Source organism: Oncorhynchus mykiss, chromosome 5 (assembly GCF_013265735.2).
Source record: "Oncorhynchus mykiss isolate Arlee chromosome 5, USDA_OmykA_1.1, whole genome shotgun sequence".
NCBI classification, from domain to species: Eukaryota; Metazoa; Chordata; class Actinopteri; order Salmoniformes; family Salmonidae; genus Oncorhynchus; species Oncorhynchus mykiss.
Genome location: NC_048569.1, coordinates 13,635,099 through 13,652,115, shown reverse-complemented (window position 1 = coordinate 13,652,115; position 17,017 = coordinate 13,635,099). Strand labels below are relative to the sequence as shown.

The 17,017-nt window shown below is 44.9% G+C and overlaps 1 protein-coding gene and 1 long non-coding RNA gene across 2 annotated transcripts in view; both read right to left on the bottom strand.

The window, feature by feature from the left end:
• Positions 1–280: 280 nt before the first annotated feature.
• On the bottom strand, positions 281–4,631 carry ccn1l1 (cellular communication network factor 1, like 1). Its single transcript, XM_036976828.1, has 5 exons — positions 4,231–4,631; positions 3,233–3,446; positions 2,699–3,055; positions 2,384–2,586; positions 281–2,028 (listed from the first exon to the last, which is right to left on the bottom strand). Exons 1-5 carry the CDS (start codon positions 4,312–4,314, stop codon positions 1,723–1,725), a joined length of 1,164 nt encoding a protein of 387 aa, XP_036832723.1. The 5' UTR covers positions 4,315–4,631; the 3' UTR covers positions 281–1,722.
• A 3,356-nt stretch (positions 4,632–7,987) lies between these two features.
• The window catches only part of LOC118964562, a 31,095-nt gene continuing 22,065 nt past the window's right edge, over positions 7,988–17,017 (bottom strand). The window contains exon 2 of the long non-coding RNA XR_005051642.1: positions 7,988–10,450. This is a non-coding gene — a long non-coding RNA (uncharacterized LOC118964562). The remainder of the gene's footprint in view (positions 10,451–17,017) is intronic.

Genomic DNA, 17,017 nt, shown 5'->3' with positions numbered 1-17,017 from the left:
CTCTTATTGAAACCTTCCTCTGTCCGTCCCCCAGTCAGCTTAAGGGTGTTCCACCTGGCTCTCTTCTGGGTCTCATTATAAAAATCTGATTCACTGATTTGTGATTGACAATGGAGACTATATCATATTTGTACACAAATATCTAGTAATGATATCTATACAAAATAATACCTTTAATACTGTAGAGTAATCGAACCAAATCACAGACTAGGTGTGTGGGTGTGTGTACTGGTAAACAGAAAAGTGGGACACAAATTATGGGGACAAAATATCACGCACATTTGTTTTTGTAGAAATACATATATTTTCATGGCGTTTGCAATTTTTTTTTACAAGAGGCACTTTCATTATAAGACATTTATTGAATATATTAATCAAAATAAAGTGATATAAATTAACATATTACATTCTCGGTCCACTATTGTTTATATTCTGTGCACCTCGAAAAAGGAGGTAATATCCAAAACATGTCACTCCATCGTTAAGTGAAGTCTGTACAGATAGAGACAATACGAAACAGACATATATACCTAATGACAAACAAATCAACATTGCCTAACTGTACAAAGTATAGTAAATACATATTTACAAGTCATCACTACAATAATTAAACATGAATAACTTACAAAAGTCCATTTAAAACCTCTGTGTCTATAACAATGATATTTCATATTTCAGAGTGTAAACCATGAACACCGGTGCATTTATATTCTTGCCCATCAAATTTGATAGGAGGTCCACTGACAGAGGTCATTTGTAGAATGCACACAATCACCCACAGATCTGTCACTTACTGAACACAAGCAAAACAGACAAGTGAAAAGGGCAGTAAGGCTATAAAGGCGTTTGTCAGAAGGGATGCTACGCAAATGTCTCTGTGAGATTGCCTGTCTGATATTCAGATATTCTAACCTTTCTCATTGGGTAGTTATAAGTACAGTCCCACAGAGTACAATTCACCATTCCAAACTACAGTAACACAGAAGCACCCCCAATTGTCTTTTAAATTCAGTCAGTCAGTCCATCACTGAAGTTATATGGAGGTGCTGATTTTCGGGTGTGAGTGAAGACCAAACCAAAACCGTTGGATTATGGGGGGAGTTACCACCAGTGAGAGAATGAGAGAGAGAAAGTGTTGGGTACACAATTAGGCAGCTGTAAGAGTAAAACAGTTCACTACATCGCATCAGTGTCCTTCCCCCAGCTGATGGAGCCTTCTGTATGGGGTGAGGGCAGACTGGAGGCAGGGTCAGGGGGGGTCCTGGGGTAAAGGAACACAGACTGGAGACAGGGCAGGGGGGGGGGTTCTGGGGTAAAGGAACACAGACTGGAGACAGGGCAGGGGGAGTTCTGGGGTAAAGGAACACAGACTGGAGACAGGGCAAGAGGGAGTCCTGGGGTAAAGGAACACAGACTGGAGACAGGGTCAGGAGGAGTCCTGGGGTAAAGGAACACAGACTGGAGACAGGGTCAGGGGGAGTCCTGGGGTAAAGGAACACAGACTGGAGACAGGGTCAGGGGGAGTCCTGGGGTAAAGGAACACAGACTGGGGTAAAGAGGCTACGGCAGCAATAAACCCTGGGGTTAGGGAACAGGAAACGTTTTTGGAATGAGGAAAGGAGACAGTGAGATTAGGGCAAGGGTGAACCCTAGAGGTGAGGGCCAGAGTCAGGTCAAGGGCATGTTCTTGTGGCGAGAAATGCTAGTGTTTAGACATGGGGCTCAGTGGGAGAAGGTATGGATGTCGTTAGGCAGACTGAGAGAGCCCGGGGAGGCAAGCCCTTGACTTTGGCAGCTCTGGCTGCACCGGCAACGCTGGATCCACATGACGCTACGGGTAAAGTCCTGCCTGCCTCCGGGACAGCGGAAGTGAAGGTTCACCGTGCGCGTCAGAGAAGGAGTGCAGCAGCTGCCGTCGGCACACAAGCCACAGGAACGAGGACGATACTGGCGCGCTGTAGAGCAGCCGGTGAACTTGATCCGGACAGGTTTGCGAGGACGTATTGTGCGTTGGCACTTCTTCCCTTTCTGTAAGAGAAATGGGGTCACAGGTCAAAATACATACACCCTGACAGCACAGGAGGTTGGTGGCCCACATTAATTGGGGAGGATGGGCTCGTGGTAATGGCTGGAGTAGAATTAGTGGAATGGTGTCAAACACATGGTTTCTATTTCATTAACTCCGTTCCAGCCTTTATTATGAGCTGTCCTCCCCTCTGCTGCCTCCACTGCTTGACAGGAGGACAGCTGTGAATTACACATGGTACAATTCCATAACCTGTCGAGTGGTCAATTTATAGTAGTGTAATTCCCATTTGATGATCCTGGACCATTGTGTTTCTTCTCATTGAAAAAGTGTGCCCACACGTTGTCCATGTCTTACCTTGGGAGAAGGGGTGAGGGCAAGATCACACTGTCGGATCTGGCACAGTCGTGTCTCTCTGGCCAACCGACACTCAGCGTTGCTACTGGTTACTCGGCTGGACACACCCATCCCACACGTGGCTGAGCAAGGCGACCAATCAGTGGTTTGCAGGAAGCAGGTTGAGGGAAGTAAGGCATGGGACTGGGGGGAGGAGATCCACTCTGTAAGAAGAGAGGGCCAAACATGAGCCATGAGGAACACCATTCTCCTCTGACTGATACAAAACATTACAAATGTATATTTCATTACAAAAAAGAGAGTATGATTATGTACCTTGATATGACGCTCCAGCACTTGAGTCCCAGGGGGTGGGAGCCATGAGCAGCTCATTGCTGGCAAGATCAGGGTGCTGGGGTGGGGAAGGAGGTGGAGCGTGGTCCACCTCTCTGGAGTCCTCCTTGATATGGTTGTCATCGTCACAAAGCCACTCCTCGCAGCAGCGTCCTGGCAGCCTGGCCAGCCGGGGCCGGGAGCAGTGCCAACCTGGTAGTGGTACCTGGTGTGGGCACAGGGGCATGCAGCCCACCACGCCGTCCATACAGCTGCACTGGTGCTGGCAGCTGGGCTGGAAGTCCTCCCCGTGTTGGTAGACCCGGCCGTTCAGCTCACAGGGACGACCCATGGCCTCAGCTGGGACAGGAGCAATGCATTTTTGTACAATCATTGTCGCTTTTGTGTATATCATTATATTCATTAGAGTTAGCATTGTCAATAATATTATCAGTGCCAATCAGAAGGTGGATAGGAAATGTCAATCATAGCATAAGTATGTCCCACCCTAAGCCATTTCGATGTCCATGCCCTTACCTCGACACAGTCCTGTCGCCGGGTCTCCTCCAGACCCTAGGTGGCAGTGCAGGCCCTTGATGTGGTCACAGGGCTGGCTAGGGTTGCAGTCCTGGTTGTACTGCCTGGCACACACCTTACAGCAGCCGCAGGAGTCTGTCACCCAGCTGACACCTGGTGGGCATGAGGGCGGTGAGGTGGGGCACGAGCACTGCCGCGGGCATCCACCCTGCACCTGGGAAGCACAGCGAGAGGATTGAGAGTTAGTGTGTATATGTTCACTGCAGGGCACAGGGGAAGGGCATCCGTTGGTGTTGGAAGCCCCCACAGAAGAGGGATTGTACAATGCTTGAGTAAATATCCGGAGGAGAAAAAATGGGGGAATCAAGTGTATATCTAGAATAAGGTTACCCAAAGATCTAAAGTCCTCTTAGTTATCCACAAGCAAAAACTCTTACTGGTATTTCAGATACGTTCATTTACAGTGTGCAGGTCAAATATCAGCTAACACTCAGCACAAATTCCTCTCCAAATTCTCTGATTGTGTACCCAAATATCCAAATAATTAAACTGTGATTGTACAAAGGAATTTGATTTAGAACAATGCTTTCATTCAAACCGGCACCCTGTTCTAATCTGGTTAGGACACATTTCTGCTTCTACCTTTCTGAGCATGATTGTTACACATCAGCCTGGAGCGACACAGACTAGATCATCAAGCTCAAAAGTATCAAACAAGCCCTTAATTCAAATGTATCTATGGAGATGAGTTTATTAATTTGTTCAAAGATCCCGGTCTCATTATTTCAGTCAATAGATGGACAATATAATATGCATCATTTGAAATGAATTTGACCATAATATATACTTGCAATTTCTCAATTTGAATATTAAAGAGATTACATTGTATAGTTTTTAAGAGCTTATGGTGAAGTATGTAGAACCCGATGATGTAAAGACACTAATTTGAATGGAGAGTGGTAAAAGCACACATATGAAACACTTTAAAAAGTACTTACCAGCATGACAGTGCAAGATAGAAACACCACCGAGGAGATGCTTGCTTGTCGCATCATTGTCCACAAAGAAAACGTGATTTTCATGGGTTCGGGAAAAAAATGAATACAAAGTTTTCCCAATATGTCAGCTAGACTCGTCACTCTCAGGGCTAGCAGTGTCGAAAGACGCAGTGATCAAACCAATGTGAAGAATAGGAGCTGTTCACTGCTTTCAAATGATATCTCCTTGTATCTTCTCATCTATCTGAAGGAGATGTGGGTGAGCCTGTATGTTTTGGTGTTTTCTAAGGAGAAAATTCAAGTCCAACTTGATCCGTTTCTATGGAGGTGGAAGTAGTCAGCACAGCTCAGCTCAACTCAGGCTCTTCGCAACTTCATTAAGAGATTTTCACAGTGGCTCCCCCTTTTATAGAGACCAGACGTCCCTGTGTGACATCATCACAAGCCCTCTCTCAGATGCTAGAGAGGGCAAAGGGGGGCAGGGAGATGAGGACAGACGGACAGACAGAGAAGGGAGCAGGGAGGAAGACGAGGGAAGACAGAGAGGGACAGGGAGGGAGACGAGGGCAGGCAGGCAGAAGGGAGCAGGGAGGAAGACGAGGGCAGACAGAGAGACAGAGGGGGACAGGGAGGGAGACGAGGACAGGACAGGACAGGACAGGACAGGACAGGACAGGACAAGACAAGACAAGACAAGACAAGACAAGACAAGACAAGACAAGACAAGACAAGACAAGACCAGACCAGACCAGACCGAGGGAGATGAGGACAGACAGATAGAGGGAGGGGTATAGGAGGGCAGCCAGACAGACAGAGGGAGGGGTATAGGAGGGCAGCCAGACAGACAGAGGGAGGGGTATAGGAGGGCAGCCAGACAGACAGAGGGAGGGGTATAGGAGGGCAGTTAGACAGACAGAGGGAGGGGTATAGGAGGGCAGCCAGACAGACAGAGGGAGGGAGGGGTAGAGGAGGACAGACAGACTGAGGACTTGGACAAATGTCAGATGGTGGGAAAAGAGCAAGGTTGTAGTAAAGCAACAGGAAAAAGGCCATATTGAGATGATGGTATCTAAAGAACCTTGTAATGCATTTTCCTACTAATGGAGGCTCCTCGTTTGTTTCTAGAAGACAGAGGTTAAAATGGCAATGAAAGTGTTCTAAAAGTGATGGTGAGTGGGTTGTAGGAGAGCAATACGCAATACACAATATATATCATTTGATAGCATACAGGAAGTACCCTCCAAAGGGGTTCAGTCCCCTAAAAACCCTTTTTGGTTGCAAGTAGAACCCTCTGTGGAAAGGGGCATGGAACCCAAAATGGTTCTATCCGGAACCAAAAAAGGTTATTCTATTTACATTTTAGTCATTTAGCTCACAGTAGTGAGTGAATACATTTTCATTAAAAACAATGTCAAACCAGTCCCCAGTGGGAATGGAACCTACAATCCTGGCGTTGCTCTACCAACTGAGCCACATGGAACCCTAACCCTGGCATTGCTCTACCAGCTCTACCAACTATCAATGGTTACAATGACTTTGGAAATTAGGAAAGGAAGCCAAGTATGTTCTGTATGTACACTGACACACAGCTATGCACACAAACACGTTCCAGGAAACAAAGATTCCCTGGCCTTAAAGTCTGCTTGTTTACACAGGGCCAAAAGAACATCTCCATTGTCAAACCTGCGGCGACGTTACCTAAAAACTGCAAAAAAAGTGTTTATGTTTGACTTGAGCAGGAAGTCCTAGCGTCAGTCAGAGCTTGGGTAGTCGCTGTTATGAAACACAGGAAATGTAATTTAGCACATCTCAGTCAGGAGAGCTGCTGAAAGGCACGGTCGGTTCCTCTGACTAATGCCTCTCACCGTGGATGCAGACAGTCTGTCAGACTGGGCCCTCTCTCCAACAAACCACCGGGACATCACACACACACGATACATATCTCCAGCTTGGGCCAGTGACACGCTCGGCCTGGGATCAAGCCTCAAAATATGAGAGCGGAGTCCTCGCGCTAAGCGAGAGTGAGAGGGAGAAGATATGTTAGAAAAAAATATGATAAATGTGCTGTGGTGTACATGACAAAATGAGGTCACAGTAGAAGCTAGTTGAGTGAATAATACCATGGTAGTACAGTACTTGTAAGGTAAGGGGTGAATATGAATCAATGATGTGGATAGATCTACACACGAAGGATAATCGTCACGTGCAGACACTATCACATCATCCCTTAACATCCAGCTGGATAGAAAAATGCAAGTGACTTGGCAAGTCTAAAAACCCTGAGTCTTGGGAAGGCGGAGGTGAGTGTTAGACGTGTGGGTCAGATGCACATGCTGAACAATCCATCACCCATAATCAATCCAAGCAGGAAAGGAGGGGGGGGGGGGGGTTCTGTTGGGTGTGTTTGAAAGACAGACCATGTGTTGCCAGTTCAACCAATGATATGTATTAACCTTAGATGAGTCCCAGGGGGCGCTGTTTTGAAGCTGCCATGCAGCCATTTTGGTACTTTGGATTTTGAATGCTATAGAAATGCATGTATTAATTTCTACATTTGTTTTTGAAAAGTATATTATATTACAAACGCCTTAATACATACTTTAAATTATAGAGTATATAAAAACCTATTCCTTAAAGTAATTTTTTAGAGTACTAATGATACTCTCCCCACTTTTACAAATAAATACCTAAATACATGTAATTTCGTCCTAATTTTGTCATTTATTTGAAATACTGTAGAATTCCATTACTTCCTATGGAGGACTGCTCCTTCTGAGGAGTACCAATATGGCCAACCAGTGGCTTCAAAGCCTCTCATTGGACAATCCAGGGTTTATTTACATCATTGATTTCAACACACTCATACATAGTCAGCCGTCCAGACAGACATATCCAGGGTGACAGCCAGTCCAGGTCAGGAGGGTCGAATCCATACATCACCAAGAGTTTCATAAGCCTCAAAGCTGAGAGATGAACCACCTGCACAGTGTGAGGATCGAAGACCAGGTGGACGCATACCTGTGTGTGAGTGTGTGTGTGTGTGTGTTTAAAGACCTCTTTTAGTGCTTGCATACCGGTGTGTTCACATGTGTGTTTTGTCTATGTACTTGTGGATAAAGGCTTGGGTGCAGCACACTAAGAATCTACTGACTTTATTTTCTGGGCCACAATTTAACAACCTCGCAGCGTTGTGTCACAACCACTTGTTTTCTATGTAAATGTTCCACCCCCACAAAAAGCTAATTCCTTCTCCTCTGTTTTACATCACAATACAAGTACAACAACAAAACAAATGGGTGTGAAATTACCATAGAAACCACTGACTGACAAGTCTGGTCGGTGGTGCTACCAGTCAAAGGACGTATTCGTGACAGGCACAATAACCCCCCTCCCCAAAAGAAACAAAAAACGCCCTCAATCAAATGATTTCAACACGGTTTGTGAGATGGAGCGGTTAGGAACCAGCCAGGAAACAGGCTGTTATGTTTAGGATGTGGAAAAGAGGGCCTTTCAGTCTCCCTGATGCTGACCTTGGTTTGAGTGGCACTCTTCATGTGTAGATAAGGTACTGGAGTATTTTTGTGTAGATAAGGTATTGGGGCCTGAAAAACAGCGACCTGGCTCTACGTATTTTAATGGGTTGTGACTCACTGACACCGCCCCCAGTCAGAGGGGAATAAAGCAACCCAAGAGTTAACACACACAGGAACTTTATTCACACACACACACAGGAACTTTATTCACACACACACACACACACACACACACACACACTGAGGAAGATGAACATGGGATGTACATTGGGAATGGTAGTGGAATGATTGTTTCTGTCCATTACAGAACCACTGAGATAATGAATACACACATACCAAATGAATACACCAGGGAAAGAATGCACAGATATATTACGGCTTTATTCTGTAAGCTTATGTATGTCAAATGACTGTATAGATTGCATATGCCACCTGCAGAGTATTACACAACACAGTAAACTCAGAGGGTCAACATACAATAGGCAATAGTAGAACAATGTACAAATGTCACACAACTCACTTTGGGCACGCACACCATCCCACACGTCCAAAGATATGAGTGAGTCCAGTTGTTGATGGGCAGAGACAGAGATGTTGCGCTCTACCACTGCTTGAGGGTGACTGACAGTACTGACAGTGTGACCTGCAGAGTCAAGAGGACAGGCAGATGTCCAGCCCACTAGTAACCTCCCTAGCAACCTACTGTATCAGGGCACAGGACACATAGGTCAGGGTGAGTTTGAGAGGCAGGTTTATGGTTCCCCTGAGACTCTCAGGCTCCGGTCCTAGAGGATGGGCAGTGGAGTGTGCAGCTCAGGGTTGTGAGGTGCTGCTAACAGTCATAGGCAGGGAATTTGTAACAGCCACCCCTAGAACTGTTGGAGCTAGGAAAACAACATTTCACTACACCCTCAATAACATCTGCAAAATATGTGTATGCGACCATTGTGTCCATTGCTTGGGAGGAGAGAGGAGAGCACCCCCAGCGGCGGCAGCTCCCCAACTGAGGCAGGCCAGGCCCCAGCAGTGGAGAGCAGGCACGCGATGTGCTCTCAGTGCAGGAACCTGAGGAGGGCCCAGGGCAAGCCTTGGAGCAGGCACCAACGGAAGATCCAGGGTCAGGGCCAGATTAGGAGGCAGTGCTGGTAAATCCAGGGCAGATGGTGGATCAGCTTGGACCCCAGGAGCAGGAATGGGTCGTGCCTCTGGGACAGGTCACAGGGTGATGTCTTAGTGGTCACCCCGGTAGATTTGGCTGGTGATGATCTGGTGGTGGTGAGAAATAGGGTCCAGTCAGCAATATAGGCTCACTATCGTGTGGCGATGCTGCAGGAATCTCATAGGCCGCCCAAGTTGGGGAGAAGGTTCCCCCAGACTCCTCGACAGCGGAGGGGGGGGATCGGGAATGATATCTGGTGTGGGCTCAGTCTCTGTAGCAGGTGACTCCTCAGGACCAGAGGGGGCCGAGGTCCCTGCCCGGTCTCAATTGCAGCCGTGTCTGACCACGGTGCCGGGGCTGGATAGACAATATAGTCACACCTAATAGTCACAGTCACACCTGGCAACGGTTCCGGGGCAGATGAGACAATAATAACCAGTAGTACAATAATAACAGGACTGTATCTAATAACCAGTAGTACAATAATAACAACAGGACTGTATCTAATAGCCAGTAGTACAATAATAACAACAGGACTGTATCTAATAACCAGTAGTACAATAATAACAACCGGACTGTATCTAATAACCAGTAGTACAATAATAACAACCGGACTGTATCTAATAACCAGTAGTACAATAATAACAACCGGACTGTATCTAATAACCAGTAGTACAATAATAACAACCGGACTGTATCTAATAACCAGTAGTACAATAATAACAACCGGACTGTATCTAATAACCAGTAGTACAATAATAACAACCGGACTGTATCTAATAACCAGTAGTACAATAATAACAACAGGACTGCATCTAATAACCAGTAGTACAATAATAACAACAGTATAACCATACAGTGAGGCTATACAAATAGGCAACATAAATAGCAATTATTACACATAGAAAGTACACTAAAAGGTAATAATAGCCAATACTAACAACAACTTCAGCATATAACATTGTAATATCTACATAGTGAAATTCAAATCAAAGCTAAACAACAACTTACTTTGTGGCACACATCCCATGTACATAACTCCACCCATGATCACACGTCAAGCTCAGGGGAATATTTATACACTTTGAAGAGCATTCAACGGTCCCGACTGGCCAGTGCTGAGCTAGATATGAGCATCTGACCAATCACAGGATGCATGGGCAAAATGTGGGGTGCATGGGGACAGTCTGATTGGCTGAAGCCATGAGCTGGAGGTGATCAAAATCTCTCACGTGAGGGGGAGAACTAGACTAGATAGTGCCAGCCAGACATAAACAGCAACACACACGCTGGAAATTAGTCCCACAGCGCCCTTGGCAGGGAAATTCTGTAAGAGGGCCTCTCTGCGTCGATAAGGTACTGGGGCCTCTCTGCGTCGATAAGGTACTGGGGACTCTCTGCGTCGATAAGGTACTGGGGACTCTCTGCGTCGATAAGGTACTGGGGACTCTCTGCGTCGATAAGGTTCTGGGGACTCTCTGCATCGATAAGGTTCTGGGGACTCTCTGCGTCGATGAGGTACTGTGTCCTGGAGAGGGAGAGAGAATGCAAAACTAAACGCATGCTCTTCAAACGATCACTGCCCACACCCGCCCGCCCGTCTAGCATCACTACTCTGGACGGTTCTGACTTAGAATATGTGGACAACTACAAATACCTAGGTGTCTGGTTAGACTATTAACTCTCCTTCCAGGCTCATATTAAGCATCTCCAATCCAAACTTAAATCTAGAATCGGCTTCCTATTTCACAAGAAAGCATCCTTCACTCATGCTGCCAAACATACCCTCGTAAAACTGACTATCCTACTGATCCTTGACTTCTGCGATGTCATTTACAAAATAGCCTCCAATACTCTACTCAGCAAATTGGATGTAGTCTATCACATTGTCACCAAAGCCCCATATACTACCCACCACTACGACCTGTATGCTCTTGTTGGCTGGCCCTCGCTTCATATTCTTCGCCAAACCCACTGGCCCCAGGTCATCTATAAGTCTTTGCTAGGTAAAGCCCCGCCTTATCTCAGTTCACTGGTCACCATAGCAGCACCCACCCGTAGCACGCACTCCAGCAGGTATATTTCCTCCTTTGGCCGCCTTTCCTTCCAGTTCTCTGCAGCCAATGACTGGAACGAATTGCAAAAATCACTGAAGCTGGAGACATATCTCCCTCACTAACTTTAAGCATCAGCTGTCAGAGCAGCTTACCAATCATTGCACCTGTACATAACCCATCTGTAAATAGCCCACCCAACTACCTCATCCCCATATTATTATTTTTTTTGCTCCTTTGCACTCCAGTAGCTCTACTTGCACATTCATCTTCTGCACATCTATCACTCCAGTGTTTAATTGCTAAATTGTAATTATTTCGCCACTATGACCTATTTATTGCCTTACCTCCCTAATCTTACTACATTTGCACACACTGTATATAGACTTTTCTATTGTGTTATTGACTGTATGTTTGTTTATTCCATGTGTAACGCTATGTTGTTGTTTGTGTTGCACTGCTTTGCTCTCTTGGCCAGGTAGCAGTTGAAAATGAGAACTTGTTCTCAACTGGCCTACCTGGTTAAATAAAATGTGAAATACATTTTTTTTTAAAAAGGAGAAAGGGAGAGAGAGATGGAAGGAGGAAGGGAGGGATAGAGAGAGAGAGATGGAAGGAGGAAGGGAGGGATAGAGAGAGAGATGGAAGGAGGAAGGGAGGGATAGAGAGAGAGAGATGGGAGGAAGAGAGGGATAGAGAGAGAGAGATGGGAGGAAGAGAGGGATAGAGAGAGAGATGGAAGGAGGGAGAGAGGGATAGAAAGAGAGATGGAAGGAGGAAGGGAGGGATAGAGAGAGAGATGGAAGGAGGAAGGGAGGGATAGAGCGAGAGATGGAAGGAGGAAGGAAGGGGGGATAGAGAGAGAGAGATGGGAGGGAGAGAGGGATAGAGAGAGAGATGGAAGGAGGGAGAGAGGGGATGTGTCCCCTCGTGAAGCTGTTAGGCTCGACTGTGAAGGACTGAAGGCCCCACAATTCCCAATGAGTCCCTCATTAAGTCTCACTTCAGGGAAGAAAACACATTCGCGGAGTAGGAAAACTATTCTAAGATGGAAACAGCTTCACAGCAAGCTCCAAAATTAACTCCTTAAAATATGGATCTTCATTGAATCACCTTCAATTTCTAAACACCCCGACCAGTCTTGCATCAGTAACGGTGGTTCTATGATATTGTTCAGAGGTGCACTGATGTGGAAAATATGTGGCGCTCCCGCCAAGACAACTGAGCAACCGTTTCTTCACCGGAATTTCAGAGGTCACTTAAAATACCATCGGCAGATACCGGAGATAACTCAGGATCATTAAGGAAACTCTGGCGTATTGTAAGCAACGTTTGCTCCATCTTAATTTATGTGATGTGCTCCTGACCATAAAAGTATTGTTCTAGAGAAGTGAGTGCTCTATCGAGTGTTGATCCCTTTTTTACAATGTTGACGCTGGGATAGGTCACTGGGCTTATCGAAGACTCAATAGGAACTCAAGTAAACTGTGTGAGTACGTGTGTGTATGTATCAGTGGAGGCTTCTGAGGGGAGGACGGCTCATAATAATGGCTGGTACGGCGCAAATGAAATAGCATCAAACACAAAGAAACCATGTGTTTGATATCATTCCACTTATACAGCTCCAGCCATTACCACAAGCCTGTCCTCTCCAATTAAGGTGCCACCAACCTGCAGTGGTATGTATGTTACACAAACCTGCATGTGTACATGCATGACCTTCTATATTCCTGTCTGAGTATTATTCACTCATAGTTGTGTTCATATGAAAGGGTATGTAGCATCTATGTATGAAAATGTCCACATGCCATCTCAGTATCTCTATTTATTGGGGATCCCCAGGAGTCTGCAAAGCTGTCATCAAGACAAAGGGTGTCTGCTTTGAAGAAGCTCACATATAAAATATATTTTGATTTGTTTAACGCTTTTTTTGGTGACTAAAAGCAGACCTCTTGGTCTCTGTTGGGTTTCAGATTCTGCCAACATTTTCTTCCTGTGGTGCTATCCTCATGCCACAGAATCAACAACAAAGCTTAATTCACTCAGTCATTCACAGACTGAGTTAAACCATGAAATAAACAAATGGAATAATGTATTATGTCTTCACTATTATTCTACAATGTAGAAAATATTAAAATTAAAATAAAAAACTTGAATGAATAGGTGTGTCCAAACTTTTGACTGGCTCTGTACGTGTGTGTCGAGTACGTTCCATAAGGTACTGTATATATTTTTTAATCTGATTTTACTGCTTGCATCAGTTACCTGATGTGGAATAGCTCGTCATCAAGCTCGAGACCCTGGGTCTCGACCCCGCCCTGTGCAACTGGGTACGGGACTTCCTGACGGGCCGCCCCCAGGTGGTGAGGGTAGGCAACAACATCTCCTCCCCGCTGATCCTCAACACTGGGGCCCCACAAGGGTGCGTTCTGAGCCCTCTCCTGTACTCCCTGTTCACCCACGACTGCGTGGCCACGCATGCCTCCAACTCAATCATCAAGTTTGCGGACGACACAACAGTGGTAGGCTTGATTACCAACAACGACGAGACGGCCTACAGGGAGGAGGTGAGGGCCCTCGGAGTGTGGTGTCAGGAAAATAACCTCACACTCAACGTCAACAAAACTAAGGAGATGATTGTGGACTTCAGGAAACAGCAGAGGGAACACCCCCCTATCCACATCGATGGAACAGTAGTGGAGAGGGTAGCAAGTTTTAAGTTCCTCGGCATACACATCACAGACAAACTGAATTGGTCCACTCACACAGACAGCATTGTGAAGAAGGCGCAGCAGCGCCTCTTCAACCTCAGGAGGCTGAAGAAATTTGGCTTGTCACCAAAAGCACTCAAACTTCTACAGATGTACAATCGAGAGCATCCTGGCGGGCTGTATCACCGCCTGGTACGGCAACTGCTCCGCCCTCAACCGTAAGGCTCTCCAGAGGGTAGTGAGGTCTGCACAACGCATCACTGGGGGCAAACTACCTGCCCTCCAGGACACCTACACCACCCGATGTCACAGGAAGGCCATAAAGATCATCAAGGACATCAACCACCCGAGCCACTGCCTGTTCACCCCGCTATCATCCAGAAGGCGAGGTCAGTACAGGTGCATCAAAGCTGGGACCGAGAGACTGAAAAACAGCTTCTCTCAAGACCATCAGACTGTTAAACAGCCACCACTAACACTGAGTGGCTGCTGCCAACACACTGACACTGACTCAACTCCAGCCACTTTAATAATGGGAATTGATGGGAAATTATGTAAATATATCACTAGCCACTTTAAACAATGCTACCTTATATAATGTTACTTACCCTACATTATTCATCTCATATGCATACGTATATACTGCACTCTATATCATCGACTGCATCCTTATGTAATACATGTATCACTAGCCACTTTAAATATGCCACTTTGTTTACATACTCATCTCATATGTATATACTGTACTCGATACCATCTACTGTATCTTGCCTATGCTGCTCTGTACCATCACTCATTCATATATCCTTATGTACTTATTCTTTATCCCCTTACACTGTGTACAAGACAGTAGTTTTGGAATTGTTAGTTAGATTACTTGTTATTACTGCATTGCCGGAACTAGAAGCACAAGCATTTCGCTACACTCGCATTAACATCTGCTAACCATGTGTATGTGACAAATAAAATTTGATTTGATTTGAATAGAGTTCCATGTAGTCATGGCTCCATGTAGTACTGTGAGCTCCCCATGTCTGTTCTGGACTTGGGGATTGTGAAGAGACCTCTGGTGGCATGTTTTGTGGGGTATTTATGGGTGTCCATGCAAACCCTTGCATTCAGCTTGTCAACACTTCTTACAAAAACAAGTAGTGATGAAGTCAATCATCAGTCTCAACGTCAACAGTGAAGAGGCGACTTCAGGATGCTGGCCTTCTAGGCAGAGCTGCAAAGAAAAAGCGATATCTCGGACTGGCCAATAAAAAGAAAATATTAAGATGGGCAAAATAACACAGACACCGGACAGAGGAACTCTGCCTAGAAGGCCATCGTCCCGGAGTCGCCTCTTCACTGTTGACGTTGAGACTGTTGTTTTTCAGGTCTATTTAATGAAGCTGCCAGTTGAGGACTTGTGAGGCGTCTGTTTCTCAAACTAGACACTAATGTACTTGTCCTCTTGCTCAGCTGTGTACCGGGGCCTCCCACTCCTCTTTCTATTCTGGTTAGGGCCAGTTTGTGCTGTTCTGTGAAGGGAGTAGTACACAGCGTTGTACGAGATCTTCAGTTTCTTGGATTTTTTTTTGCGTGGAATAGCCTTCATTTCTCATAACAAGAATAGACTGACAAGTTTCAGAAGAAAGTACTTTGTTTCTGGTCATTTAGAGCCTGTAATCAAACCCAGAAATGCTGATGCTCCAGATACTCAACTAGTCTAAAGAAGGCCAGTATTATTGCTTTTTTAATCAGAACAACAGTTTACAGCTGTGCTAACAAATTTACAAAAGGGTTTTCTAATGATCAATTAGCCTTTAAAATTATAAACTTGGATTAGCTAACAACGTGCCTTTGGAACACAGGAGTGATGGTTGCTGATACTGGGCCTCTGTACGCCTATGTAGATATTCCATAAAAAAAAGAATCTGCCGTTTCCAGCTACAATAGTCATTGACAAGGATGACATACCCAAATCAAACTGCCTGTAGCCTAGGCCCTGAAGCAAGGATATGCATATTCTTGGTACCATTTGAAATGAAACACTTTGGAGTTTGTGGAAATGTGAAAGGAATGTAGGAGAATATAACACATTACATCTGGTAAAAGATAATACAAAGAAAATAAATATGTTTTTTTGTATTTTCTTTGTACCATCATCTTTGAAATGCAAGAGAAAGGCCATAATGTATTATTTCAGCCCAGGTGCAATTTAGATTTTGGCCACTAGATGGCAGCAGTGCATGCACAAAACTTCAGACTGATCCACTGAACAATTACATTTCTGTAAAAAAAAATGTATCAAATCAAATGTATCAAATGTGCCTAATTTGTTTATTAATAACTTTTCATGTTCAAAACTGTGCACTCTCCTCAAACAATAGCATTGTATTATTTCACTGTAATAGCTACTGTAAATTGGAGGGTGCAGTTAGATTAACAATAATTTAAGCTTTATGCCAATATCAGATATGTCTATGTCTACATTTTCTTGTTACTTACAACCTCATGCTAATCGCATTAGCCTACGTTAGCTCAACCGTCTCGCAATCCTGAAGAAGTTAACAATGTCTACACTGTATTTCTGATCAATTTGATGTTATTCTAATGGACAATTTTTTTTGCATTTCTTTCAAAATGAGGAAATTTCTAAGTGACCCCAAACTTTTAAATGGTAGTGTCTGTCTGCATGTACAGTATATGCAGAGTATATAGGTCCCATTTGGCTGAGTTGGTAGAGCATAGCTCTTGCAATGCCAGGGGTTGTGGGTTCGATTCCCATGGGGGACGAGTACAAACAATTATGAAGATGTGCATTCAGAAAGTCTTCAGACCCCTTGAATTTTTCCATATTTTGTTTCGTTACAATGTATTAAATGTATTAAATGTATTAAATTGTATTTTCCCCTAATTAATCTACACACAATGACGCAAAAACAGGTTTTATAAATTTTTGCAAATGTACTAAAAATAAAAAACTGAAATATCACATTTATATAAGTATTGAGACCCTTTACTAAGTACTTTGTTGAAGAACCTTCGCCAGCGATTATAGCCTCACGTCTTATTGGTTATTACCCTACAAGCATGGCATACCTATATTTGGGGAGTTTCTCCCATTCTTCTCTGCAAATCCTCTCAACCTTAGTCAGGTTGAATGGGGAGCGTCGCTGCACAGCTATTTTCAGGTCTCTCCAGAGAGGTTTGATCGGGTTCAAGTCCGGGCTCTGGCTGGGCCACTCAAGGACATTCAGAGACTTGTCCCAAATCCACTCCTGCGTTGTCTTGGCTGTGTGCTTAGGGTCGTTGGAAGGTGAACCGTCACCCTAGTCTGAGGTC